The sequence below is a fragment of the Pantherophis guttatus genome, chromosome 14, assembly GCF_059756535.1.
Source record: "Pantherophis guttatus breed Tessera chromosome 14, ASM5975653v1, whole genome shotgun sequence".
In the NCBI taxonomy this organism is placed as follows: Eukaryota; Metazoa; Chordata; class Lepidosauria; order Squamata; family Colubridae; genus Pantherophis; species Pantherophis guttatus.
Window position 1 is genome coordinate 9,497,495 of NC_142076.1, and position 26,494 is coordinate 9,523,988.

The following is a 26,494-nucleotide window of genomic DNA, read 5'->3' on the forward strand; positions in this document are numbered from 1 at the left end:
ATGGTCCAATCCAAATTACCGTGTTTCCCCAAAAATAAGACCCATATATTTTTTTGCCTTCCAAAAAAGGCACCAGGTCTAATTTTCGGAGGGATGTCTTCCACTGAATCACCTCACTTGTGTGTGTCGCCCCTGGCCTCCTTTTCGCTATCGGACATCTTCAGGAACTTCTTCTGTGGCCGGCAAGGCTTTCCTGAAGGCCTCTGCAGCCGATAACTGAGCTCTGAATCGATCTGGAGCACTGTTATCGGCTGCAGAGGCCTTCAGGAAAGCCTTGCCAGCTGCAGAAGAAATGGGCCGGTGAGGCAGGTGTCAGGGTGTGTAAGGCCTGGCTGCAACTGTCCGAAGATTAGTAGGACAGGTCCATCCCATCATCCCCAGCCTAACTTTTTACCCGTGCACCATGGAGTGGGTGGGGTCTTACTTAGGGCTTATTTTGTGGGTGGGGCTTATATTGGGCACACATGTAAAAAGCTAGGGCTTACTTTTGGAATAGGCCATATTTTCAGGGAAACACGGTATATTTGCTGAGAAATGAGCATCACCTCAGCTGAATAACTATGCATAAAATGGTACCAACTAGACAACAAGATCTGATCTGCATTAGAGTTGGGGAAGAGAATTTACTTCCTAGTTTAGCCTTCCCAACCTGGATGTCTTTCAGAGAAGCGGAGGCTTCAACTCTCAGAATGTCCAACCAACAAAGTTGTACATTCTGGGAGTTTTCTGGAAGGCACCAGTTTGAGGAGCGATGCTCTTGCATTAGGGACGCAGTTGAGATCGTTGAACTGACTCCTTGTTTTCTGTTCAATGACAGCAACCTGACCTCCAAATGTTAGAGGAATCCATTCACATCAGCAAGTCTAAGAAGCCCTTTGAAGAAATCTGGAAGTTAAAGAAGGAACTGGATGATGAGTCCCAGTCTCGGCAGCATCTGGAAGAAGAGATCAAAGTCATCCAGCAGAATATCTTCCAGCTGCAGAACCAGAAGCCACAGGAGATTGTGCTCAGGAAGGAAGTGGTCAAGAAAATGCCTGACCCAGAACTGGATGAGAACTACCACAAGTTGCAACAGAACCTGACAGAAGAGCAGCACAAGAATCAGGGGCTTCAGGAGGAACTGCAATCCCTGAAGCAAAAGCTTGGCATTCTAGAACATGAGAAAAGAGAAGGTGGACAGGAGTATGTTGTCAAAGAAGTCTTGCGGATCGAGCCAGACAAAGCCCAGGCAGAGGAAATCTTGAAGTTGAAAGAAGAACTTGAAGAGCTCAAGAGACAGGAAGGAAGCCGGCAGAATGAGATGGCCCTTCTCCACCGCCAGATCGCAGCTCTTTCCAACGAGAAGATCAGGGATCAGGAGAGAGTGACTGAAAAGGCGATCGTGAAGATGCAAAACGATCCCCAGCTGGAGATGGACTATAAGCAGCTACAGGAGAGTAAACAGAGGGAGAGTATGCTGAGGCACGAGCAAGAAGAAGAGCTGCGTTTCCTCCAAGACAAGCTGAAGCGGCTGGAGAAAGAGCGGGCCATGGCTGAGGGCAAGATCACCGTGAAGGAGGTGTTGAAAATGGAGAAGGACGTAGCGACAGAAAGGGAAGTGAATGAACTGCGGCGCCAGTATGAGGAAGAGAAGGCCAAGACCCGCTTGAATGAGAGAGAGAAAGGCGAGCTGCTTAGGAAGATTCAGGCTCTGGAAGAGGAGAATTCCATGGTGATCGTCCAGGAGAAGGTACGGGAGATCATTCGCCCAGATCCCCAAGCGGAAAACGAAGTGGCCAACCTTCGTTTAGAAGTGATGGAGCAGGAGAGGCGATACCTGGGTGGGGAAGAGCAGCTTCGGGCTTGCCAGGATGAGCTGGTGACTCTGAAGAGCAGAGGGCCACGGGTGGAAGTTCAAGAGATCATCAAAGAGGTCATTAAGTACAAAACAGACGCGGAAACTGAAATGGAGATGCAGCGACTCAGGGATGAGATTGTAGATAGGACCAGAGCCATTGAGAGAGCAGATCTGGAGATCTATAAGTTGAAGCAAGAAATCGAGACCCTGAAGGAAGCCAAGCCTCACATCCAAGTGAAGGAGGTCCTTCAAGAGATCCTACAGTACCGGGAAGACCGCCAGACAAAAGAAGAAGTAGAGTCCCTGCGAGCTCAGTTGGTTGAGGAGCAGAAGAAGCACATGGACTTGGAGAGGGAGAAGAAGCAACAGGAGGAGATCATCAGGCAGAAGGAGGAAGAACTCTCCCAGGTGAGGGAAAAAGTGGTGAAGCAGGAAGTGGTGAAGCTGGAACAAAACCCTGCCTTAAAATTGGAGATGAATACCTTCTCACAGAACATTGAAAATGAGCTGCAGCAAATAGACTCGCTTCGGACTGAGATGCGCAAGCTGCAGAGGAGACGGTCACACCTGGAGCGCCAGCTGGAAGATCTGGAGAAAGAAAGGAAGGCCCGCAGGGAGGCAGAACTGGAGGTGCAGAGGCTGAAGATCAGACTGAGCGAGCTGGAGCAACAAGAGAAGGACACGGCAGAAAAAGTCACCGTGAGGCAAAAGGTGATCCTTCAACAAGATCCTCAGCAGGAGAAAGAGCACAGCCTACTTAAGTTGGAGTTGGAAGAGGAGAAACACAAGAAACAAGTGCTACAAACGGAACTGGAAGCCCTGCGGAAGAAACTGCAGGCCCTGGAGAAGATGGAAGTTAAGGAAAAAGTGGTCTTTTCAGAGAGCGTCCAGGTGGAAAAGGGAGACACCGAGTACGAGATTCAGAAGCTGAAGAACAGTCTAGATGAGGAAAGCCGACGGAAAATGCAAATGGACTCCGATATCAATAGGTTGGAGGCCAAACTTTCTGAAATGGAATTTAGCAATTCTAAATCTTCCAAGGAGTTGGACTTTTTGAGGGAGGAGAACCACAAGCTCCACATAGAAAAGCAGAACCTTCTTTTGGAGATGAGGAGTTTGCAGTCGGAAATTGAGCTCACGGCGATAGAAGCCCAGGATTTGAAGAGCATGGCCCAGGCAGATCAACGTATCAATCTCGATTCAAGGTTCCACAATTTGGAGAAAGAACTGGAAGACCTGAAAAGGCTATCGCGAGAAAAAGACGGGGAGATTGAACAACTTCAAAACCGTCTCCAGACCGTCGCTATCAAGAGGGAGCAGCGAGAAAACCACCTGAGGCGCTCGATTGTGGTCATTGACCCAGACACAGGGAAGGAGATGTCTCCGGAAGAAGCTCATCGTTATGGCCTTATTGAATGGAGTTTGTATGTCAGGTTGAAAAGCCAAGAATGCGACTGGGAAGAGATCACTGTCAAAGGGCCAAGTGGTGAATCTTCGGTCATCTTGGATAGAAAGTCAGGGAGGAAATTCTCCATTGAAGACGCCTTGAAGCGTGGAAGATTAACGATGGCTCAATATCAAAGTTACCTCAACAAGGAGATGTCTATTCAGGAGCTGGCGATTTTGGTATCTGGACAAAAATAACCGCTTCCCTCTCAACCTACCTAATGCAAAACTATTTTGAAGCTGGTCCAGAGCTTGTCTTGTTACAAATCCATAAGTTTTATATTATTTTAATGCTTCCCTCAGATCTATCTGCCAAAGCCTCCTGTGTCTTTATTCAACATTTGGGTGCTCTTTAAGCTTTAGGTCACATGCATCAATCTTGCCCAAATCGAAAAGATTCTGCTCCTGCATTTGATCAAGTTGCTCTTCTCCAAATTTATGACGGACTGTTTCCTGGCAGAGAAGTAGCATATATCCAGCATTTTATCCAGTCTGGATGATCAAAACCACATATTTCAGTTTGGCATCTCAAAGATTCTGTCGACTATAAAGTCCTGTGAAATGGTTTCGGTGTTGAACTGAAATCTGGGCACGTCCTATCGCCATAAATTCAGAATTAGATGGCCTTGAGTGAATGCGCTTTCCCCCCCCTCCTGCAGCATAGAGTGGATGCTATCTTATCTTTAGGAATTATTTTAAAGTTAATGCAGTGTATGGGAAACTCTTAAGCACTTTAAAGCATTGCCTGAAAACCTTATTATAACTGCATCAACTGGTTTGTTTCTTCTGGAGAATAAGTCGAAGTTTAGGAAAAGTTATCCAAAGGAAGAGCAGGTGGCTGGTAGGTGGACAGCAGATGCTTAGCAATCTTTCATTGACATGGGCAAGTGAAACGTGGTTGAACGTAATGGACTGGCATTAAAAACACAATATGGGAGATTTACAAGAATGATACAATCGTACCACGATCCAACCTAGTATTTCGTCATGCTGGATCTTGACTTTATAAAAAAAAATGTTATCTACATGATATGGGAGCGGTCAAATTTTAAGGCAGTAAAGATGTATGTATATGCGTGTTTGATGATGCTGTTTATCCTGTGGCTCAGATTATGTAGAGGTTTCTAATTCTTTTAGAAAAAGGGGGGAAGATTAACTATCACCAATTCCAAGTGCCTTTATTTTCCTCAAAGTCTCACTTATAAGATGCATGCACTGTTTTTGCTGACTTATATTTGACTGTTATGTATTCAAGTTATTTGTTGGAGAAGGGAAATGGGAAAAGTTATTTATACCCCTCAGTTATAATAAAGAAATGATCTAAATTAATGGTTCTTTAAATCTTTTGCCTTTCCGTCAATAAATGAACATTATAGGCATTGAATCTATACAGTTGTATACAAAAAGACACAGAAGATGGAATTGGGTAGGTCCAGTCTAATGAAAAGAAAAACTAGGGATAACATGTAGCAATGTTCCAATATTTGAGGGGCTGACACAAAGAAAAGGGGAGGGGGTGTCTCAGAACTGAAGAAGCTTCTTGGATGAGAAGCAAAATGTTTTCAAAGGGGGGGGAAGCAAGAAAGTCCAGTGGCCTTTTGGAAAAGACCCTTTGAGACAACCATGACCTGGATGATTGAGAATCTCCATAAATACCTAAAGCTGTGTATTTCCAACTTTGGTACCTGCCAAATCTTCTACCTCCCAGAATTTTCAGCAAAGACCTTGCTGGCTGGGAAATTCTGAGCGTTGAGATCCATCCATCCTGTTGTGGCCTGCCAGCAGCCAACAGAGCTGGCAGCAGATTGGGAAATGAGGAGGTTGGGGAGGAACGTGGGCCAGTCCTGGACTCTGGGGAAGGCTCTGATGAGGGCTCTGCGTTGGAGGCAGAGGAGGGGCCAAGGCCATATGCCAGTTATCAGTTGCCTTCCGAGTCAGACGTCAGTGAGGCAGACAAACAGCTGGAGCCTGTTCCATGCGCAGAGTTGCCAGACAAAGGGAACAGCTGAAGAACAAGGGGCGACTTGGGAATAAGGCCACAGGTGGACGATGAAGGGCCCCTCCCAGAGGGAATAAAAGAGGAGAGAAAAAGGAGGGGAGTTTGCAGGAGACAATTAGTTCGCTTAATTGGTTCGTGACTCTCCGAGACTCCTGGCCAAGTTTTGAAGATATCGGCCTGGCAGCTCTCCAAGCCAGATAAGGTCTGTGACTGTAAAGTCTCCCTTGAAAGACTTTGCTGGATGTGAATGAGAGGAATCCACGGTAACTTAATAAAAAGGGGTTTTTGTCGGGACAAGGAGTCTGCTTCATGCTCTTGGGAAGCCTAGGTCAGAACACATCCATCCATATGCATGCATGCATGCATCTACCCCCTCACACACACATCCATCCATCCATCCATCCATCCATCCATCCATCCATCCATCCATTAATTAACCCATCCCCTAAGCTGGAGAAAGCTAAAGCTATCAGGACTCCTTCCCTGCAGTTGGCAGCTTCTAGGGACCTTAGATCTGACATCTCACCCATCTTTCAGCGATGATGCCAAGGAGCTTTGCATCTAATTGCGGGTATCTCTACCCTTCAGTAGGCCGCCCCCTTTGCCCCAACCCTCATTTCGGAGTAAATGAAAAACGTTCTGGAAAAAAAAAACAATTTTATTCAGTTGCAGTATACAAGATTAATCATTTTCCATGTCACCTCCACCCTCCTTATTTTCCTAGAAAGGCTGCCATTTCCCCCAGCCAACCCAACCCCCCCACCCCTTTCTCCCAAACACACAAAAATAAATCACAGCTCTTTCCGCACATAAAAAGAGGCTGCTTTTTAAAATTTTTAAGTGCCATCTGGTGGGGCTTATGCCCACCGTAAACAAAATCTCCCCCAAGAGTCAAAAGCCAAGGCAGGCACAGTCCTGGGCGAGCAGCTCCGGTTGCCGCTGAGGCACTGCCCGCCCGCCTGCCTCCCCCCCCCACCGTTCTTTGATCTTGCCCTGTGCCATGGCTTGCTTGTTAAGTTCTACTTCTTAAAACACAACGGGGTGGAGAGGGAGGGGAAGGGAGGAAAGCAGGAGGGGGAGAGATTGGGCAGAAGTTCCACCACATAACATTTCCCTGAGGCAAGAGGCTTTGTGAACATTTCCTTTTTTTAAAAAATAGATAAGGGGTTCTTCTCCAGCTGTGGCAGGCACCAGTACGCGTAGCAACCAAAGCTTTTGGGAGAAGAGGGGGGGGGAGGGATAATGGCTCATGCAAGGCCCAAATCCTGCCAAGTGCCAAGCGCTTGTTCCTATGACTGATCAAAAGCAGCTTTTCGAGAGGTAATTAACACAGAGTGGGGACTGAGCTCTGACGAAACACAACACCCCTCCACCAAAATCCACGTACTTTAAAAAAAAAGAAGAAGAAGAAGAAAAAGAAGAAAAATGCGTTTCAAAAAGAAACCGGGCGACTTGAATATGCAGTCTTTGGCTCTTCCGCTGCAACGTTTTGAACAGAAATAACTTAAGCCCAACGAGGCCAAAATTAACTATTGGGAAAAGAAAAGGCCCCAAAACAAAAACAAAAACAAAATGCAAAAGACTTGAAACAATTTTGAACAGGTTAACCAAGAATCCTAAGACCCTTCAAAGGAAAGAACTGGTTTTCTAAGATGGGGTGGGGGTGGGGGGGAGGGAGAGGGGGTTGTCTCAAATCAAACAGAACTCGCTGTTTTTTTTTGTTTTTTTTTTAAAAGGGGGTTCGACGAATCGATGAATCAAGTGCTTTTCCTCTGTTTGAGTTGGAAGAATCAGTAAATTGGGGTTAAAAATGGAAGAGGAGGCTGCGAGAAACAATTTCCGCTGGCCGCAAATAGACACTCAAGTTGGGGCTGATAAGCTTTCAAGTTGAGTTTGGGAGTTTGCAAGAAAAACAACTCTGCAACTCTGGCAAGTAACTGCCCTGGCTAGTTTAATGAGCCTTGTACTGTGTGCGCTCAAACATGTTTTTGCTCCAAACAAACAATCCCAAAAGAAAAATGGGATAATTGATGCCTGTACTAGTTACTCCTCTCCTACTGCAAGGCCTATGTTTCTCTAGAAGGGGCAGCAGATTGGAGAATCGAACAGTGACAAGCCAAGCCGAAAATTTAGATCATCAGCTTTACTCCAAAGTAACCTCCAGACCAGATCATCATCATCATCATCACCTTCTTTTTAACGACCCCATGATCCCTTGGGGGTGGACTCTGGGCAACTGAATGGAGCAAGCAGAGTATTTTAATGGCCGGATGCCCTTCCTGTCACCAATGTGGAGTTTTGTTCAGCAGGTAAATTCTCAGCGTGCCGAGAGAGAGAAATATCTGCCCCTACCTAGGATCGAACTCTCACAGCCTTCTGATGGTGAGATGAGCGCTCCATCTCTAGGCCACCGCACCACTCCTAAACTCCAGACCGGATGCTGCGTCAAAATTAGGAGAATCTGCCCCCAAATCTTTAGCACAGCAGCAAAACATAACCAATGCAGGGCAAATGGTAGCCCTGGTTGGATTTTAAAGGATCCCCAGCCAGTTAAAAGAGTTGCAACTAAGCAGCTCAAGAAAGAAAGGGGGGGGGGGAGTCTACTTAGAAAATGACTTAAGTCCTGAAATAAAACAGACTCTCCCTTCCATTCAGAGCATAAGGGGAGCTCTTTTAGTTGTTCCAGGCACAAAGAGACAAACTCCCATGTGAGCAAATGTGCCCCCACATCAGGTCACTGGCTGCATAAAATGTGCCAGACCTCACAGCAAAGCAGGAAGTCCTTGGCTCGATTTTGCAAAATGCTTAAAGAGAACTCGGGGCAGAGAACTGACAGCTTTCCAAGAAATGCCCAACCCACGTTATCAGCGTGGCATCCACCGGCGAGCGCGGTTAAAATGGGAGTGACGATGGGCCACCCCCTCCCCTCCCACCCTATAGCCCCCCACAAAGTTCCCTTAAATAAATCCCGATGCGTCTTTAAATAACAGAGAAGGATGTTTTAAAAAAGGAGAACGTTAAAAAGCTCTTGGCGAGCTCCCACCCCAAAAAAACCCCCAAAAACCAAAGAGAGCTTGGGATAGGTTGCATTCTGGCTCCACCATCAAAAGGCACTGAAATGACAGCTTCGTTATACACATTGACCCATGGGGGGGGGGGAAGGGGGGAGGGCTGGGCTTAGCTCCATCCGATGTCTTCAGTGGAGAGAAGGGGGAGAACTGGGCGTGTTGAGGAAAGGGAAGAAGGCAGGGCAAGAGAACGGCCAAAAGAAGACCCCAATCGGCGTTTCGAGGTCCACAAGTGCATCTTAAGGCCTCTCAAAAGTTTTCACTTCCTTCTGAGAGGACCAGTGAGCTGCCACGGAGGAGGAAAGATCTTCCAGGCAAGGATCAAGCAAAGCTTTCGGAAAGGTGCCTTCGGGGAGGAGAATCACCCCCCCCACCCCCCCAGATTCACTCAGGGCCGACCTTCCATGAGCCAGTCCATCCGCAAGCAGAAGCGAGGGCCTTTACAAGACTCCGCTTGCAGAATTAAGAGGCACCTGGCAGGGACACATGGGACCTGGCTTCTGGAGATCTGTTAAAAGGATCTCGCCTCCCCCCTGATCTGGACCCTGGAGGAACTTGAAGTGAGGAGTAGGGCCTGCGAAATGCTTCCTTCCTCAGCATTTGGCTCAGACAGCTCCTCCTTCCCCGATCCTCCCCCTGCCCCTCCACCAGGGAAGAATCTAGTCCAAACTGGGATAAAGGGAAGTGGGGGGACCTACAGATCGATTCCACCGAAGAAGGAAGAGCAAGGAAGTAAGTAAGGGGAGAGGCTCCCTTGCTGCATTCTGCAGGCTTTTTTTCCCAGAGCTGGTTGTGTTCTTTTTTTTTTGTTTTGTTTTCCAGAACTGTCACAATTTCCGCGGTTGTACATTGGGCCCTTTGCTGTGTAGCTGAGAACTATCTGAAAGAGACACAAAACATAAGGGTCATGAATATACACGGCAGGGAAGCTCCAAAGTCTTATACAGTTTCGACTTCTTTCGGGAATACAGATTCACAGGGCAGGAAAGGAATTGTGATGTCCAGCCCAAAAAAAATTCTGCATTGGGAGAAAAATAATAATTACCTATGAACAGAATTCATGGCAGGTGAATGGTTGTGTCGTAATCTAGACATCCTCTATTATATAAATGAAAAGCACGTTTGATTATGTGGTTGGTATACTAGAGGCAGGAAGAGAGAGATTGTTTAACTATTTATAAACTCCAATATGGAGAATGGATTACATGAGGAAGATCAGGTGGAAGACTTAACTGGCTGATTGATCGGTTGAATAAATACATTTTTAGATTTAAAAAAAGGAGAATATTTGTAGCTCAGGGTTGAACTGTGGGGCCCTTGGTGCTCTCTGAGCTTGGTTGGGGGTTTTTTTGCAGACGTTTCATTACCCAACTAGGTAATTCCATCAGTACTAGTGACTAGCATTTCATTATCCAAACTAGATAACATGACGAACGCTGATGATGTTACCTAGTTTGGGTAATGATGTCTGCAAGAAAACAACCAAGCTCAGAGAGCACCAAAGGCCCCACATTTTCAGACTGTCCAACTCCAGAGCGATTCTGAATTGCTTCTTAAATTAAACAACTTTATATGAAAATAAGCACAGGATAATACAATTGATCACATCAACATCTAACTCAGAAGAGGCCCAACTAACCCACCCACCTGTACAATAATAATTATTCTACTACTATTACTACTACTACTACTACTACTACTACTACTAATAATAATAATAATAATACAAGATTTTGCCACAAAAAACTAACCCAATCAGTCCCGAGTGCCACTTCATGTTTTGCAAGGAAAATTTTACATTGCAGAAGTTGCTTTAGTAAACAAAAAGCGAGTGTCATAGAGACTTACACAGCTCAAATATCAGAAAATATTATAGATCTGATACTAGGCAGTGGTCAAGTAAATATCCTCCCTACTTTAACCACCACAGTTTCTCATTTCAGTTCAATGACAGCCAGAGAAAATCATAAAAAGGAGGGCAGGACTCCTTTGAGAGGTCTTTAAAGACACTACTGGAATTCGTCAGCACAAAAGGACAGTTTTGGGGCTTAGGATATGTGCAAATAAAGGCAACAGGAATTGTCCTCTTTAGACCCCCTTTAAACAGTATTTTACATGCTGGGTTTTGATTTATTTATTTATTTATTTTATTTTATTTTGAATTTGTATACCGCCCTTCTCCCTGAGGACTCAGGGCAGTGAACAGCCAAATAAAAACATCAAGTACAAATATTAAAATACAGTTAAAATATATATATATAAATTTGGCCCCATTAATTAAAAACAATAAACGAAACACTTAAAAACACTTAAAAAATTAGGCCAGCCCGGCTTGCTGGAAAAAGAAGGTTTTAAGGCACTGAGGTCTTGGATTCTCCTTATCTCTGGAGGCAATTGATTCCAGAGGGTAGGTGCCCCCACAGAGAAGGCCCTCCTTTATGACATGACATGCCTTCCCTGTCTTTCTAAAAGAGACATCTTAAAACCACTACAGATCAGCGGTACTGCAATTGTTATAGTGTCCTTTCTGCTAGATTCAATCCCTCTCTGAAATCTTGTGATTCTCGGCCTTTGTAGACAATATTGAGCTAAATAAAACCGATTGAATAACCTGATAGTTCCTTACAGTAGTGGCCAAAATTGTGGAAGTCTTTTGGGAAAAGTGTATTTTTGAGGTTTGATGGCTAATAACACCACTTTTTTGGGGAGTTTCAAGATAATCATATTCTGCTGCTGGAATGGCCTAGGAATAGCCCAGACCTTAACCCAATTGAAAATCTATGGAGACGACTGAAGAAACTTGTTCGTCAGAAGCGACCCAGCAATAAAACCCAGTTAATAGAAGCAATCCTTCAATATTGGTTTCACATAGTAACAGCTGCAGAACTCAAAGGCTTGGTTCACTCCATGGGAAGACGTTGTAAGGCTGTAATTCATGCTAAAGGTTACCCAACTAAGGATTAACTGACATGGTGTATATCTCATTTTTTTCTATGTGTTTCACTTTTCTTCTTTATACTGTAACTGCTATTCTAATAGCAAATCCTTCCTAAAAGTTATTGCATGACATTCTTGATTATTTATTTATTTGTTTGTTTGTTTGTTTATTTATTTATTTATTATATTTCTATATCACCTTTCTCCCGTAGGACTCAAGGCGGTGTACAGTCAAGAAAAATATACACACACAAACATCATAAAATTGCTAATTAAAATTATTACTTAGTTTGGTCAAAAAAAACCCAGAATTAGATAACATTTAAAAAAAAAAAAATCATTCACCTGTTTGTATGTTTAGCCCTGCCTGTTGGAACATCAGGGTCTTGAGGGCACGGCAGAAAGCACGGAGATCAGGGATATTCCGTATCTCCGGGGGCAGTTCATTCCAAAGGGTTGGAGCCCCCACAGAGAAGGCCCTCCCCCTGGGAGTCGCCAGTTGACATAATTTGACTGACGGTACACTGAGTAGTCCCTCCCTGTGAGAATGAACTGGTCGGTGGGAGGCTATTGGTGGCAAAAGACGGTCTCGTAGGTACCCAGGTCCTAAGCCATGGAGCGCTTTAAAGGTGATAACTAACACCTTGAATCGCACCCGGAAGACCACCGGGAGCCAGTGCAGCTCGCGTAGGAGAGGTGTTACATGGGCGTAACGAGCTGCGCCCATAATCACCCGTAATAATTGATAATAATCAATTTAATCAATAATTGATTAAATTATCTTTCCGTTTTCCATTAATTTTATGCTACTACTCCAAAAAAAAAAGTGGAGTTATTAGCTAGTTTTAGTAAATACACTTTTCCCAAAAAGGAAACTTCCCAAAAGGTTTCCACAATTTTGGCCACTACTGTATGTTCTAACCCAAATAGCTAAAAACATTAAGCGCAACAATACATTTAATAACAGAAAGAAATCAGTGCCACTAATTAAATTGCAACAAACTGCAGCTAGTCCTTGACTTATGACAGTTCGTTTAGTGACCATTTGAAGTTACAACAGCACTGAAAAAAGGGACTTGTGACCATTTTTTCACACTTACGATATTGCAGCTTCCCCAGTCACGTGATCAAAATTCAGATGCTTGGCAACTGGTTCATATTTATGACCATTGCAGTGTCCTTGTGTGTGTGTGTGTGTGTGTGTGTGTGTGTGTGTGACGTGATCCCCTTTTGTGACGGTCTGATGAGCCAAGTCCATACGGAAGCCCAATTCACTTAACAGCCGTGGTAGTAACTTAACAAATGCAGTAATTCTCTTAACAACTGTGGCAAGAACGGTCATAAAATGGGGCAAACTCACTTAACCAATGTTTCACTTAGCAACATAAATTTCAGGCTCAATTGTGGCTGTAACTCGAGGACTACCTGTGTTACACCCAGCACACGATAGAGGCAGTCCTCGATTTACTACCAATCGCTTAATGACTGTTCAGAGCTATGACGGCACTGGAAAAAGTTATTCATGACCCTGTCCTGACCCTGACCATTATGCCACCCTTGTGGAAACAGGACATTTTTAGTTACTTGGAAACTGACTGACATTTAAGACTGTTTGCAGTGTCCTGCAGTCGTGTGAACCCCTGTTATGACTTCTTCTTTTTTTGCCATTTTCCAGCAAAAAAATAAAAAGCCCACCGGATTAGCTGGATTCAAATTTGCAAATCGTTCACATGATTCGCTTAAACGCTGCGATCTGCTTAATGACCGCAGTCACTTGCTTTACGACTGTTGTAAAGAAAAAAAAAAATTCCCTCAACACTGACAAACTAGTTAATAAATCTGCACTACTATTAATCTTCCCATCTCCTTCCACTTATGACTGTATGACTGTAACCTTGTTGCTGGTATCCTTAAGATTTATATTGACTGTTTCCTAGTAGGATTTAATTGCTTATTTGTTCCCTATGATTATCATTAAGTGTTGTACCTTATGACTCTTGACGAATGTATCTTTTCTTTTATGTACATTGAGAGCGTATGCACTGAAGACAAATTCCTTGTGTGTCCAATCACACTTGGCCAATAAAGAATTCCATTCCATTCCATTCCATTCCATTTCATCCCAATCCAATCCAATCCAATCCAATCCAATCTAATCTAATCTAGGCCGGCTGCCTTTGGGGAGATGAAGCCTTTTAAGGTTGAAGGCTTTATTAATTCGTGAATACGGAAAAATTATGAACCATTCACTTCCTCATTTATTAGCAGGAAGACTCAAATCCAGGACGCCCACTGACAAGTTTAACATGGGAAGCCAAATGGGCCTCTGAACGCCCAGACAAGGGAAGACATATAAATGACCCCACAAAAAAGGGAGGGGGATTTGAACTGCCTTGTTCAGGACAACCCTGAATAGGATTCACACCTCACACGGCAGCATCTGCAGACTCTCCCTATATAAATGGGCCATAGGACCACCCCCCACCACTGTAGCAGATCATAGAGTGACTGGCTATAAGCCGAGGGCATACACCACTCCAGTATCTGAGTTTTTTTTTTAAAATATAAATGATGCTGTGCTTCAATGGTTAGATGGCCTGGACCAGAGGTTGTCAACCTTTTTCTTCACCACTTTTGTGGCCACGGATCCCCCAAGACGTAACTCAAGATTTAAATCGTAACCTTTCTTCGAGCCTTCGTGGACTCTTGTGGCAGAATCGTGGGCCCCCAAGGGGTTAGGAGGCCATACGTGAGAACCACTGGCTAGACAATGTTACATAGATCTTTTTAACCTTTCTTTGATTGGGTTCTACTAATTGAGATGATATGTTAATATACGGTACGTTGCTAGTCAGGGGTGGGCTGCTGGGGATTCGCAGGGGTTTGGGAGAATCTCTAGCTAAGATTCTGTGCAGTTCAGAGAACCCCCAAATCCCACTCCTGGCTGGCCCCGCCCATCCCACCCCACCCCTCCCCTCCCAGGAGTCCCCACATGGCCCGTTTTAGATGCAGGTAAGTGCAGGGTGCACATGGAGGCTCGGGAAATGAGAAAAACAGGCCTACCAGAAGTTCCAGAGGGCCTCCGGAGCCTGGGGAGGCCGTTTTCGCCATCCCGGAGGCTTGAGGAAAGCCTCCAGAGCCCGGGGAGGGCAAACGACTAGGCCACGCCCACCATGGCCACGCCCACCCAGCAACAGCAGAGAACCCTTAGTAAAATTTTTGAAGTCCACCCCTGTTGCTAGTCCTCATACCATGTGCCATACGTTAAATAAGTAATAATTGGGTGATGGGCAGGCAAAGCTGGGAGCCGTCCCAGGAGGTGCCCGCTGAATGACTTGAAAGCGCACAAAACCAAACAAGAGTGACGGAGGAGTTACCTGGCAAACTGTGGGATAAATGGGCAGGCGGCCCTGCCTGATGGAGGCTGGTGGACAACCCAGCCAGAAGACCTAGAAAGGAGAGGGGAATTGAGGAGGAGGAGGAGGAGGAAGAGGAGGGAGGAAAAGAAACAAATGTACATTGAAGACAAATGAGCCGAAGGTGATCTATGGATGGATTTAGATGAAAAATGACCCGCCCTCCACCCTCCAACCTTTGCCAAAAACTCTCCAGCAAAACCTCTTTATCTCGTATCTGATTGGCTGCTCAGCAAGTTCACCAGTAAAGGTAAAAAAAAAAAAAAAGGTTTGGCTGACATGCCACGAGTATGGAGGTGGTAGCTGAACACATAAAACCAGATGCTCTGAAAAAGTGACGTACCTGAAGGGGCGCAGGGCATTGGATGGGGCAAAATCCCAGCAACGATTCCCTTCCCACAGGTCAAGTCATCACTTGAAAGTGCAGTTCTCAAGGAATGAGCTAGCAGGGGCAGCCTGGACTGTCTCCCTGCCAGAGCCAAAACATTAATTCTCCGCTCCCATCTCACAGTTTTACTTCAAATAATTATACACCACTCTACAAATTCCAGCTAACAGCGCCCGGCGGACGACAAAGGACAGCAAGTAGAGCTACTGCGATACAATAACGACAAAAGCATAGCCAGAAGGAGGGAACAAGCGACCAAATAACACCACAGATGACGTTCGAGGCCATGTAATGCCTGGGAAAACCAGGGGTAACTACTGCAAAGCCCATCATCCAGCACCAACAGCACAGAAAAGAAGGCAGAATTTCAGCAGCGGGTCTCCTATTTGGGAAATATTTTATCTCTCGGGGGGGGGTCTGCATCTATTTTAGGGGTGCAAATCACCAACGAACACTTCAAGGACACGGTTACATTCATAAAGGGGGTGGTTACCCTTCCCAGAAACGTAGGGGAGGGGGCTTGCTGGTCAAAGAGACAAAACAGACCTGCCAATAAAGGAGAAAATTTGTAGCTCAGGATTGAAATGAAGCGTCCTTGGTGCTTTCTGAGCTTGGCTGTTTCCTTGCAGATGTTTTCATTAAAATAGGTAACATCATCAACGTTAGCGATGCTAACGTTGCTTGGCGGTAGCTTACGTCTGTTAGAAAGCATGTTAACTCCAACCTATCCGAAATTTTTGAATAATTTTTGAGGTCCATGTGGGAAAAGCCCTTCACTTAAGTCACTGAACCCAAAGCTGAAAAATAGGGGTAGAACTAGCAATAGCTTTTGAGCGCATGGCAATAAGGCCAAGCGCTTATTTCAGGGTTCAAAAAAAATATAAGACAGGGTCTTATTTTCGGGGAAACACGGTACTTTGCAGCCTTCTCTAAGCGGTTTACAGAGTCAGCCTATTGCCTGCCCCCCCCCCCCCCAATCTGGGTCCTCATTTTACCCACCTCAGAAGGATGGAAGGCCGAGTCAACCTTCAGCCGGTCAGGAATCGAACTCCTGGCCAGGGAGCAGTGAGTGCATTCCTAACCACTGCGCTACCATGGCTCAGTTAGATCCATGCTATTACGGACTCTGTATTTGGAGATGTGCCACGCAGGGACTTTTCATCTCGGACCCTACCCATGCTGTGCCAGTGGATGGAAGGAAGGGAAAAGGAGATCTTAGGAGATCATGGACATGAGAAAGTATTCTGGGATGGACTGTCCCAACCGCAGGACAGCTTTTAAAAGAGGATAGGGCCCAGGCCCAGAATTGTTGAGATGCAAAAGCAGAGCGAAGACAGTGACAATGACAGACATAAAACATGAGCGAGACAGGAAAGGGATCTTGGTAACTCATTGGAGGAAAGTTCATGGAGATGAGCTTTTTTTTTTTTTTTAAAAAAAAGATCCCTTTGGGGTAAGAGCAGGCGTTGCATGTAGAAGCACGGGGAGCACATTATCTGCAGCAATGCTTACAGGCTGTAAACACCCCCCCTCCCTACTTTCCCAACCAGCACTTACTATGGCCAACGCTGTGATGGAATGTCGCTGGGGCCGGTCCTGTGACTACCACGTCCTTCGACACGCCAGCCTTGGATGAAGAATCCGAGCTGTAGGAAATCACGTGAAGAGGGAAGGAATGGATTGGTGATATAATCCCCAGCGGAGTAGAGCTCAGTGCAGTGGGCAGCTTTGGGCTGTTGGATTTGTAGGAAGGAGACAGGACATTCAAGGAAGACGAACTGGTCAGCAGGACTGCTCCACCGGTTCCTTTCTGGAGATGGAGGGGAGACGGGGGGGGGGGGAGACGGGGTCGGGAGGAGGAAAAAGGGTGAGTGGGTGAGAACAACAGCGGTCAGAAGCAGAAGAGCAAACGTTCCACTTTTCTCAACTGTCAGGCCCCACAATTTAGTAACAGAGTTGGAAGGGATCTTGGAGGTCATCTAGTCCAACCCCCTGCTCACACAGGAGACCTATACTAGGGATTCGAACCGCTGACCTTTCTGATTGACAAGCTCAGCCACTGAGCCACTTAGTCAGGTGTAGATCGGGGATTTATCATTTTACAAAGAAAAAAGGGTTTTGCTTTGCCCAGCTTCCCAAAATTATGACAAGCACGAGTTGAAATAAACATTGGCACTTGCAAAAAAAAGGGTCTCCTATAGTAACAGAAATACCGCATTTTTTGGAGTATAAGATGCATGTTAGTTTTTGGGGAGGAAAATAATAAGAAAAAAAAATCTGCCTCTGCCTACCAGCATCCATCAGTATTCATCTGGCTAGCGTCCTGGCAGAGTGTGAGGGTTGAGGGCTGTTTGGAAACTGAAACAGTATTTGCTGTGTGAGCAATAAGGAAGGAGACGGCAAGGAGCCTGGGCGTGACTTAGCTTTGCAGCTCTGAGTCTGTGCTAAAGCTGCAAACTAGTCTGCTGCTCAAAACTGAAACTGAAACTCCTCTCCTCTACTTGTGTTTTGCTTGGAAAACCTGCTTTTGGTATTGTATATTTTACTTCATGTGTTGTATTATGTATAAACAGAAATTATTGAATCCTGCTGAATCAGCTACTTGTGTGTGCTTTCTGGATGTGATTGCTGCTGTAAACGCTGAGTCCTTGCAGCAAATAGCAAACAGCCAGGTCAGCTTCAGCACATTATTGCAGCCTGATTCAGCTTGAGCAGCTGATTGGCGGGTGGATGGGCCTCCCGGAATACCCCCAATCAGCTGTTCCGGGCTGCAGGGATTGCCACAGACCATCGCCGCCTCCGTGCCTCGCTTTTTTGGCTACATTCGGTGTATAAGACGCACCCAAATTTTCACCCTCTTTTGGGGTGGGGGGGGAGTGCATCTTATACTCCGAAAAATATGGTACATGGTTTAGAACTGCTAATCTGTTGTTTTCCAGTAGGGAAGTATCTTTTGAGGCATTCAACACAATCTCTATGTAGGCTTGTGATAAAATTTTTGGTTTTTTAAGGATTAAAAAACAACAAAACACCCATTTGGCAATCTATTTCAAGGGTGTCAACTGTTCACATAACTGTATGTACTGTGTTCTGAAATGAAGAAGTGAACTGAAGAAGCTTCTTGAATGAGAAGCAAAATGTTTTTAAGGAAAAAAAAAAACCAAGAAAGCCCAGCTGCCTTTTGGAAAAGCACTTTTGGGATAACTATGACCTGGATGATTGAGGATCCCTATAGAAATCAAGAAACGGAGGTTTTCTTCCATTTTTAATGAATGCAATTAAGGTCACCGTGAATGTATGGATCTTTCGTTTATAGATGGCACTAACAGACAGGGAAAGGAGAATTAGCACAAGGATCAACCTGTCTATTGAGATTCTCAATCATCCAGGTCATAGTTGTCCCAAAGGTGCTTTTCTAAAAGGCAATTAAGACTTCCTTGGTTTTTTTCCCTTGAAAACAGTTCGCTTCTCATCCAAGAAGCTTCTTCAATTCAGTTCACTTCTTCGCTTCAGAACTGAAGAAGCTTCTTGGATGAGAAGCAAGATGTTTTCAAGGAAAAGAAGCAAGAAAGTCCGGTTGCCTTTTGGCAAGGCACCTTTGGGACACAAGGGCCAACATGTTGCCCGTGGAGTCCCCAAATTAAAATGAGGTGGGCAGCTGTTTTTTTAAAAAAAAAAACTGGTCAGAAATTTGAAAGGTCACCAAGCTTTGCTTTGTTTGAAGCATTCAGGCAGGAGATCTCATAAGATGGGTTCAAGGACATTTGGGCAGAACTCACCTGTTATAGTTTGCAAGTTTTAGGTGGGAAAGAAAGAAAGAAAGAAAGAAAGAAAGAAGGAAGGAAGGAAGGAAGGAAGGAAGGAAGGAAGGAAGGAAGGAAGGAAGGAAGGAAGGAAAGAAAGAAAGAAGGAAAGAAAAAGAAGGAAAGAAGGAAGGATGGAAGGATGGAAAGAAAGAAAGAAAGAAAGAAAGAAAGAAAGAAAGAAAGAAAGAAAGAAAGAAAGATAGAAAGTCGAAAGTGCACAACGATATCCGCAATCTGAAACAGCTGCACCTTATCTGGATGGTGCCGATTTGCACTTTGAACTTGGAAAGTTCCTGAGCCAACTCCCGGCTACTCACCGGCCCAGAGGTAGAGGATACGGAGCTGCTAACCACGGCAGGTTTCAGGGAAGATGTCAGCAACTTGGCCACTCCTTGCGTTCCTCCACTGGAGCTGACGTTGGGACCTCCCGGCGGAGCCACCAAAGTCAGCTTTTGAGGGACGAGGGTCTTCTTCACCATGGAACTGGGCGAGGAGCGACTGGGAGCCTGCCCAGCGGAAGGGACAGAGGCACCTGGCAGGATGTTGCTCGAAGACGGGGAGCTCTGCGTCGAGGAAATGCCGGATGATACGTTTCCGGCAGAAGCCACGTGCCTGGACAGGGCCACAAAAGGTGACTTGAAAGGCTGCCCTGAGGAGCTAGGGCTGCTGGGATGCTTCCCGACATAACTCAGAGAGACCGAAGAATTGGGGGTCTTGGGAGAGATGGTTGAGGAGGAGGAGGAGGAGGAAGGAGAGGAGGAAGAATGGAAGGTGGGAACCTTGGTGGGGGTCTTGACTTGTTGCTGGAGGAGAGGGCGCTGAGCCAGCGGGGAGACGATCTTGGGGTTCTGCAGCTTGACAAAAGGTGGGGAAGGGGGGAAGCTTTTCTGCTGCTGAGCAACCAGAGGAAACACTTTGACTTGGGGAGTCTGCACCGGGGTTGACGTCTGAGGGCCCTGCTGCAGCGCACGGGGCAGGCTGTGGTGTTTCGGCTTGGCCTGGTGGGCATCCAGATGCTTGGAAGGAGGACTCTGGCAAGGGAGTTCTTTGTAAGCGGGGGCCTCAATTTTTTTCTCTTGAGGAGATTGGCCTAGCGCCAACGCCTGTTCGGCCAAGAAGTTGAGTGGAGACTGCACAGAGCCTCCTGCAGCTGAATGAACAGGGGCGGGAGCTGCTTTGGGGAAGATCCTCTTCTCTTCCAAGCTGGTCTGAGTCGAGGGCTTCTCCACGGGCGTCTTCAGAGCTGGAGAGAGTGTGAAGTCAGGGCTGCTGCCTCCCGTCCGGCTGTTGAGCGCAGCCAGTTCCTTGGAGACAGCTTCCAAAGATGAAGTTGTGTGATGGATCAAGTCCTCGTCGAGGGAATCGTCCAAGGTGAAAGGAGGAGGGGGAGGAAGAGGAGGAGCGGCCATGGTGCTGGTGACTGGATTTGAACTCATAGCCAACAGTTCCCTAGTTTGAGGGCTGAGGCCGACAACAACTCCCTGGGAGTCTGGAGAAAGAGAAACTGCACCGCTGGAGTGGATCAATGGGATGGGAAGGGGAATCTTCTTCTCAGGTTTGCCAGAAGGCTCCTAAAAAAAACCCCACAACAGTTCTGTGAGAAATAGTCCTTTCCAAGGTCAATCCAATCGTCAAACGAGTTTTGTGTGATCGCTTTTGGAGACATTCTACTACTCTGCTAGGCCTCAGAAATACTGTATTTTTCAGAGTATAAGACGCACCTTTCCCCCCCCTAAAAGGGGGAGAAAATTTAGGTGCGTCTTATACACCGAATGTAGCCCCACCCGCCCACTGACCCCCACCCTTTGGCCTCTGACTCTCAGCAGTTTACCTCCTTGCAGCAAACAGCCTGCTTTACTTTCATTTTTGTTTTCAGCACAGCTTAATTAGCACAAGTTGATTGGATCAGCCTCCCGACTCTCAGCTGTTTTGCTCTCAGCTGTTTTGCTTGAGCCTCTGCTGCTTGCTGCAAAGAGGTAAAATGCTGGGAGCAGATTTTTTTTTCTTGTGCTAATCAAGCTATGCTGAAAACGAAAATGAAAGCAAAGCAAGCTGTAACGAGGTAAAATTGCTGGGAGGCAGAGGCAGAGTTCTTTCTCTTGTTTTCCTCACCGAAAAAGGTAGGTGCGTCTTATACTCCGAAAAATATGGTACATTATAGCAGGAGTGTCATCAGGGTTGTGTTTGACCTTGGGGGGCTGGGACGGGCATGGCTAGGGTGTGCGTGGCCAGCTCGATGTCACTCGCCTTTGGTGGCCCAAGTGCTCTGCCAGTGACAACAGGCTCCTGAGCTCTGTTTCCGGCTGCGATTGCCTCCTGCAATCTTCTGCCAGGGAAAACGGCCACACGTGGCCCTCCCGAGCTCTGTTTTCCCTGGCAGAGGCATTACGGGCCGGTCCTTTGCTATTTCCATGGGCCAGATCTAAGCACCCTGTGAGTCGGGGATCTAGCCCCTGGGCCTTGAGTTTGACACCCCTGCATTATAGAATTACTTGAAATTTTTCAGTCCCTTTTTTGTTATCTCCACACACAAAATAACTACCTTGTTTAGTTATTAGATGCCAAAATCCTTGGGGTACAAGCTTCCTACAATTCTGGAAAGCGAAACTAGGAAATTTGCATGCAGACAAAATGATCAAAGCCAGACTGGAGACCCCTTCCCTTGTCATACAAACCCAGTCACACCTTCGCCATTATGGCATCCCTCTGCAATCTCCCCCAGGGGCTGAAAACTCTGGGGAAAGTCTTACCAAATCACTCACCTTTCCCTTCACCTTTGGAGGGGCCATCACTTTTTTCTTTGTTCTGAGGGAAACACAATGGAGAGAGAGAGGTTTGCTTTATTTCCAAGAGAATGAAATGCAGGGTAATAAAACTTGCCACAGTGGCTAACATGAGGATCTTCTGGTGCTTGGGGCAGGCCATAAATGCTCAAACTGGAACACAAATCCAATTTATTTAAGTAACTTTCTTTAAAAAGATTTGCATATTTAAAATGGAACATGTCCCTGCTGAAAGTCATTAATTAAAGTTGCTTGCACTTCCCAGTTAAAAGCCTATTGAGCAGGAAATGTGGGAAAAATCTGCACATATTGAGTTCTTAGAGAATAGTGTCAGGGTTCTGACAGAATTAACTCATGAGCCTCAACCAAGTTTCAAAAGAAATTCAGTTATTTATTAGGAGCAACATGTCAGCAACTACCCAAATGAAGTCAACTCTGCCCTTACGGCTCAACTCTGACCCTGTTTCCCCTCTCCTCTCAGGCTGTGTCATAAATCACATTCTCCAACAAGGCACTTTTGCGGGCTGTAGAAAACACGCCTCAGTCCAGCTCTGGTAATCTGAGATCCAACCTTGAGAAAGGTATGCGTGAAATGTACTTTTGAACGTGGCTCTTGAACTGCTTATTCAGTTCTGCCCCCCCCTTCCTTCCCACCGCAACTTAAGAGCAGACCAAAAATGCTTTGCGAGTTGACAATAGGATGGGTTTGACACTACATAACATAGATGTCAACAAGGATCTGTTGGTCCCATTATTTGGTACCCAGGTGCCTTTTGCTGCTTAGTAGTGAAAGTATATCCTCTTGCTATGGTTGTAGTACATTTGAAACATGACCTTAGTTGTAATAGTTTTAATTCTGAGTCATTTTTTTAAAAAAAACCAGCACAAAAACACAGCCCTTACAACATTTTATGCAATAGTACGACAGATGGTTGCGTTTTGAATGACAACAATTAAACTTGGTAGGCAACGAGGGAGCCCCACTGTTGGAGAAGAAGGCAGAATGTCGAGGTGGAATTAAAAAAGGGATCAGCCTAGTATCCCTACATAGCTACAAGCGAACTATGTTCAGCCTCCTTTAAGTCCCATTGACCCTTCTCTAACTCCGAATAAGTGCTAACCATTAGTTAAGAAGATTCCTGTGCACAGTCTTTTAACAAAGATTTTCAGCAGATCAGTTTAATTGTATTTTCATGTCTGGATCTGGTCTTTCACTTTTCTGTACTGGCAATGTAAGAAATACTCACGGGATTGAAGTGAGATGACTGTGCACTTTTCTGCTTTCTTTGAACAATGTCCTGAAAAAGAAGAGAAAGGGGGAGAAACTGAGCCAAAATTGTTCCCCCCCACAAAAAAAAGGGGGAGTGGGCGCTGAAAATAACAGGAATATAGATTTCTAGGACAAGAATTGAACCACTATAACAAAATTATATGTTGCATGGGACACTTAGTGGCTAAGACGCTGAGCTTGTCTATCGAAAGGTTGACAGTTCAGCAGTTCGAATCCCTAGTGCCGCATAATGGGGTGAGCTCCCGTCACTTGTCCCAGCTTCTGCCAACCTAGCAGTTCGAAAGCACATAAAAAATGCAAGTAGAAAAATAGGGTCCACCTTTGGTGGGAAGGTAACAGCGTTCCGTGCGCATTTGGCATTGAGTCATGCCGGCCACATGACCACGGAGCCGTCTTTGGACAGCGCTGGCTCTTTGGCTTAGAAACAGAGATAAGCACTGCCCCCTAGAGTTGGAAACGACTAGCACATATGTGTGAGGGGAACCTTTACCTTTACCAAAATTACAGGAATCACATTCGCTGTTAAAAAATGGTCAAATTAGGGTTGTAAAACAAGTCATGAGAAGACAGAAAGTATCTCCTCTACATTATTGGTTCATCCTGAAGAGTAGTTTGTTCCTCTAATCTTGTTTTATCTGTCTAAATAAAACATCACTGGGTGTTTTTAAGAAAAAAAAAAAGAGTAGGGTAGAGCAGAGTAGAGCAGAGCAGAGCAGAATAGAATAGAATTCTTTATTGGCCAAGTGTGATTGGACACACAAGGAATTTGTCTCCAGTTCATAAGCTCTGAGTATACATACAAAGAACAAAGTAATATAATCATAATATTCCAACAGCAGGAAGGCAATAGGGAAAATGTGATGGATAACAGTAATACACCCACTTACTACATGGGTAAATATGCTTAGACATAAGACAGTGCTGTGGGATTTACATGTTCAGCAGAGTGATGGCACGAGAAAAAAAAAAACCTGTCCCTGTGTCTAGTTGTTTTGGCATGCAATGCCCTATAGTGGCATCCTGAGGTGAGCAATGGAAACAGATTGTGATCAGGATGTGAGGGGTCTGTAGATATTTTCTCAGCCCTCTTTCTGACCCATGCAGTATAGAGATCTCCAATGGAAGGCAAGTTGGTTGTAATTGTTTTTTTCTGCAGCCCTAACTATTTAAATTGGATATTCTAACTAACTTGAACATTCTATCTAATTCACTAAATTTAACTATTCATTTGTCTGGGATGGCATAAGGTCTCTTGCCTTCGGCAGGGGGTTGGACTTGAGGACCTCAAAGGTCCCTTCCACATCTGTGATTCTATTATTATTCTGAGTGACAAAGCAAACAATACCCCATTATACTGCCATTCTGAAGAAACAAGCACCACGAATTCTTGTTACAACTCCTATTAACTACGGGACAAAGGTTTCCTGGCACTTGTAGGCTCTTATTTCTACACAGCCCCAATTTACACAAACAGCGCATAGAGCCACTTCTTCAGGAGTTCATAGCTACCATTCCTCTCAAAGCAAACAAGACTTTTATGAGCCTTTCATTCACATTATTTGCTCTTGGTTGGTTTAGGCTGAAGCTTCGCCCGTTCGATAGCCATCTATCGCCTCTTTATAGTGTAAACACAACACTAGAAACTTCACTGCAAGCCAAATTCCAGATCCGACATTCATTAGGAAGGCTTGCAAAATCATTTGCTTTTCGTTCCTCTGACCTCTTTCATATAACAGAATAACAGAGTTGGAAGGGATCTTATAGGTCATCTAGTCCAACCCCCTGCTCAAGCAGGAGATCCTACACCATTTCTGATAAATGGCAGTCCAATCTTTTCTTGAAATTCTCAAGTGATGAAGCTCCCACAACTTCAAAAGGCACCTCCTGTTCCATGGGTTGATTGTTCTCACTGTCAGAAAATTTCTCCTTATTTCCAGGTTGAATCTCTCCTTGTTCAGTTTCCATCCATTATTCCTTGTCCGGCCTTCGGGTGCCTTGGAAAATAGCTTGACTCTCTCCTCTCTGTGGCAGCCCCTCAAATATTGGAAGACTGCTATCCTGTCTCCCCTGGTCCTTCTCTTCACTAGACTAGCCATGCCCAGTTCCTGCAACCGTTCATCCTATGTTTTAGCCTCCAATCCCCTCATCATCCTGGTTGCTCTTCTCTGCACTTTTTCTAGAGTCTCAACCTCTTTTTTATAGTGTGGTGACCAAAACTGGATGCAGTACTCTAGGTGTGGTCTTACTAAGGCTTTGTAGAGTGGTACTAATACCTCACTTGATCTTGATTGTATTTAGTTAGAGCACCGGGATAACAGTAGTAAAATTATATAGAAGGAGCACATTAACACTGTGGCACATGCATGAATGTAATATGTATTTTGTAAGATTTGAGGAATTAAATAAATTTTAAAAAAAGCATGACACCTTGTTGGATGGAGCCCTGCTACATCCAAGATACTTATGGGCTGATTAGATGGGAAAGGAGAAGTCCGTGGCTTCTCATTTCTCTTACCTGGCCTGCATCCATCCCTTTGGCCAAAGAGGTTTGATTTCAGCGTCTAGGAATGTTTTTACGTAGTCTTCCATGGACTGAGCTTTGTTCTTCTCCACATCATACCCATCCAGTTTCATCTTCACACCTTGGCAGAGCAAATCTCTACAAGAGGAAAAACACTTTGTCAGCCCTGAAGCTGGCCTGACTGAGGCCATTTTGAAACTTCAGCACTGACACACTGGAGAAGAGGGTCAGGGAATGGGGGGGGGGAGATAGAGTGAGTTGGGGTGTTGTAGTCAAAACAAAATACTTTCTCTTGGGAACCAAGGATGTTCCTGCAGGTGCTCAGAAGGAGGGGACTGGAGTCACCTAGCAACTGGGCAGTATCCTGATTGGACCATGTGACTGATTGTTTTGAGAAAGTGGAAAACTTTTATTTTTAATTAGGTGAAAACCACAAGAATAATCAGAGTCGGTTTTCATCAGCCGTGCCAATATTATATATCCAATACTTATTCTTTGAGGAATCTACCTGCCTCGGAGTTTTGTTTGCTGTGGGTAACCCTGACACATTTATCAGGTTTTTCCAAAGCTATCTCCCAAACCCTACATGCAGTGTCATTTAACGGAGATTGAAAGAGCTATTTTAAATATGATTTCAAGCTGCCAGTCCACCTTTCACATCTGGGATGTTCTCACCTAGTACCTCAAATTCCACCTCAGCCTAAGCAGCAGTGACATCAACTCTATGAAATGTGTTCCCCAGACTTCCTTGTTCAGAATCTTGTAATGCCTGACAGAAATCTGCTTCTGAGTATTTAGCTGGAAATTGGGCAGACGTCTCTGATGGTTGAGATGTATCCCTTCTTCTTTCCCCCTTTCTCAATCTGTTAGCCAGACTCTGCTTGGTCATTTGTTCATTTCCTATTGAAATATTTCCCCAAAAGGTGGGTTTTCAGGAGGTTGCTTGTATGCTGTATTTTGTTTTCTATGTAAGTCACCAACTATGCTAATGTAGGTCAGAGG

The 26,494-nt window shown here is 45.2% G+C and overlaps 2 protein-coding genes across 25 annotated transcripts in view; one reads left to right on the forward strand and one right to left on the reverse strand.

Annotated features, from left to right (window-relative positions):
- The window catches only part of PPL (periplakin), an 83,517-nt gene extending 78,905 nt beyond the window's left edge, over positions 1 to 4,612 (forward strand). The window contains exon 22 of the mRNA XM_060692969.2: positions 818 to 4,612. Within this exon, the coding sequence (XP_060548952.2) occupies positions 818 to 3,481 (2,664 nt within the window). The 3' untranslated portion in view covers positions 3,482 to 4,612. The remainder of the gene's footprint in view (positions 1 to 817) is intronic.
- A 1,307-nt stretch (positions 4,613 to 5,919) lies between these two features.
- Positions 5,920 to 26,494, reverse strand: part of UBN1 (ubinuclein 1) — a 47,804-nt gene continuing 27,229 nt past the window's right edge. For 11 of the 24 annotated variants that reach the window (XM_034420504.3, XM_034420505.3, XM_087878451.1 and 8 more), the window contains 6 exons: positions 25,487 to 25,630; positions 22,928 to 22,978; positions 21,660 to 21,702; positions 19,215 to 20,468; positions 16,649 to 16,901; positions 14,763 to 15,172 (listed from right to left, as the gene is read on the reverse strand). In XM_034420504.3, the coding sequence (XP_034276395.2) occupies positions 14,910 to 15,172; positions 16,649 to 16,901; positions 19,215 to 20,468; positions 21,660 to 21,702; positions 22,928 to 22,978; positions 25,487 to 25,630 (2,008 nt within the window). In that variant the 3' untranslated portion in view covers positions 14,763 to 14,909. Of the gene's footprint in view, positions 9,231 to 14,664; positions 14,737 to 14,762; positions 15,173 to 16,648; positions 16,902 to 19,214; positions 20,469 to 21,659; positions 21,703 to 22,927; positions 22,979 to 25,486; positions 25,631 to 26,494 lie in introns of those variants that run through there. The other 13 variants (XM_087878457.1, XM_087878459.1, XM_087878456.1 and 10 more) reach the window with 3 other exon arrangements.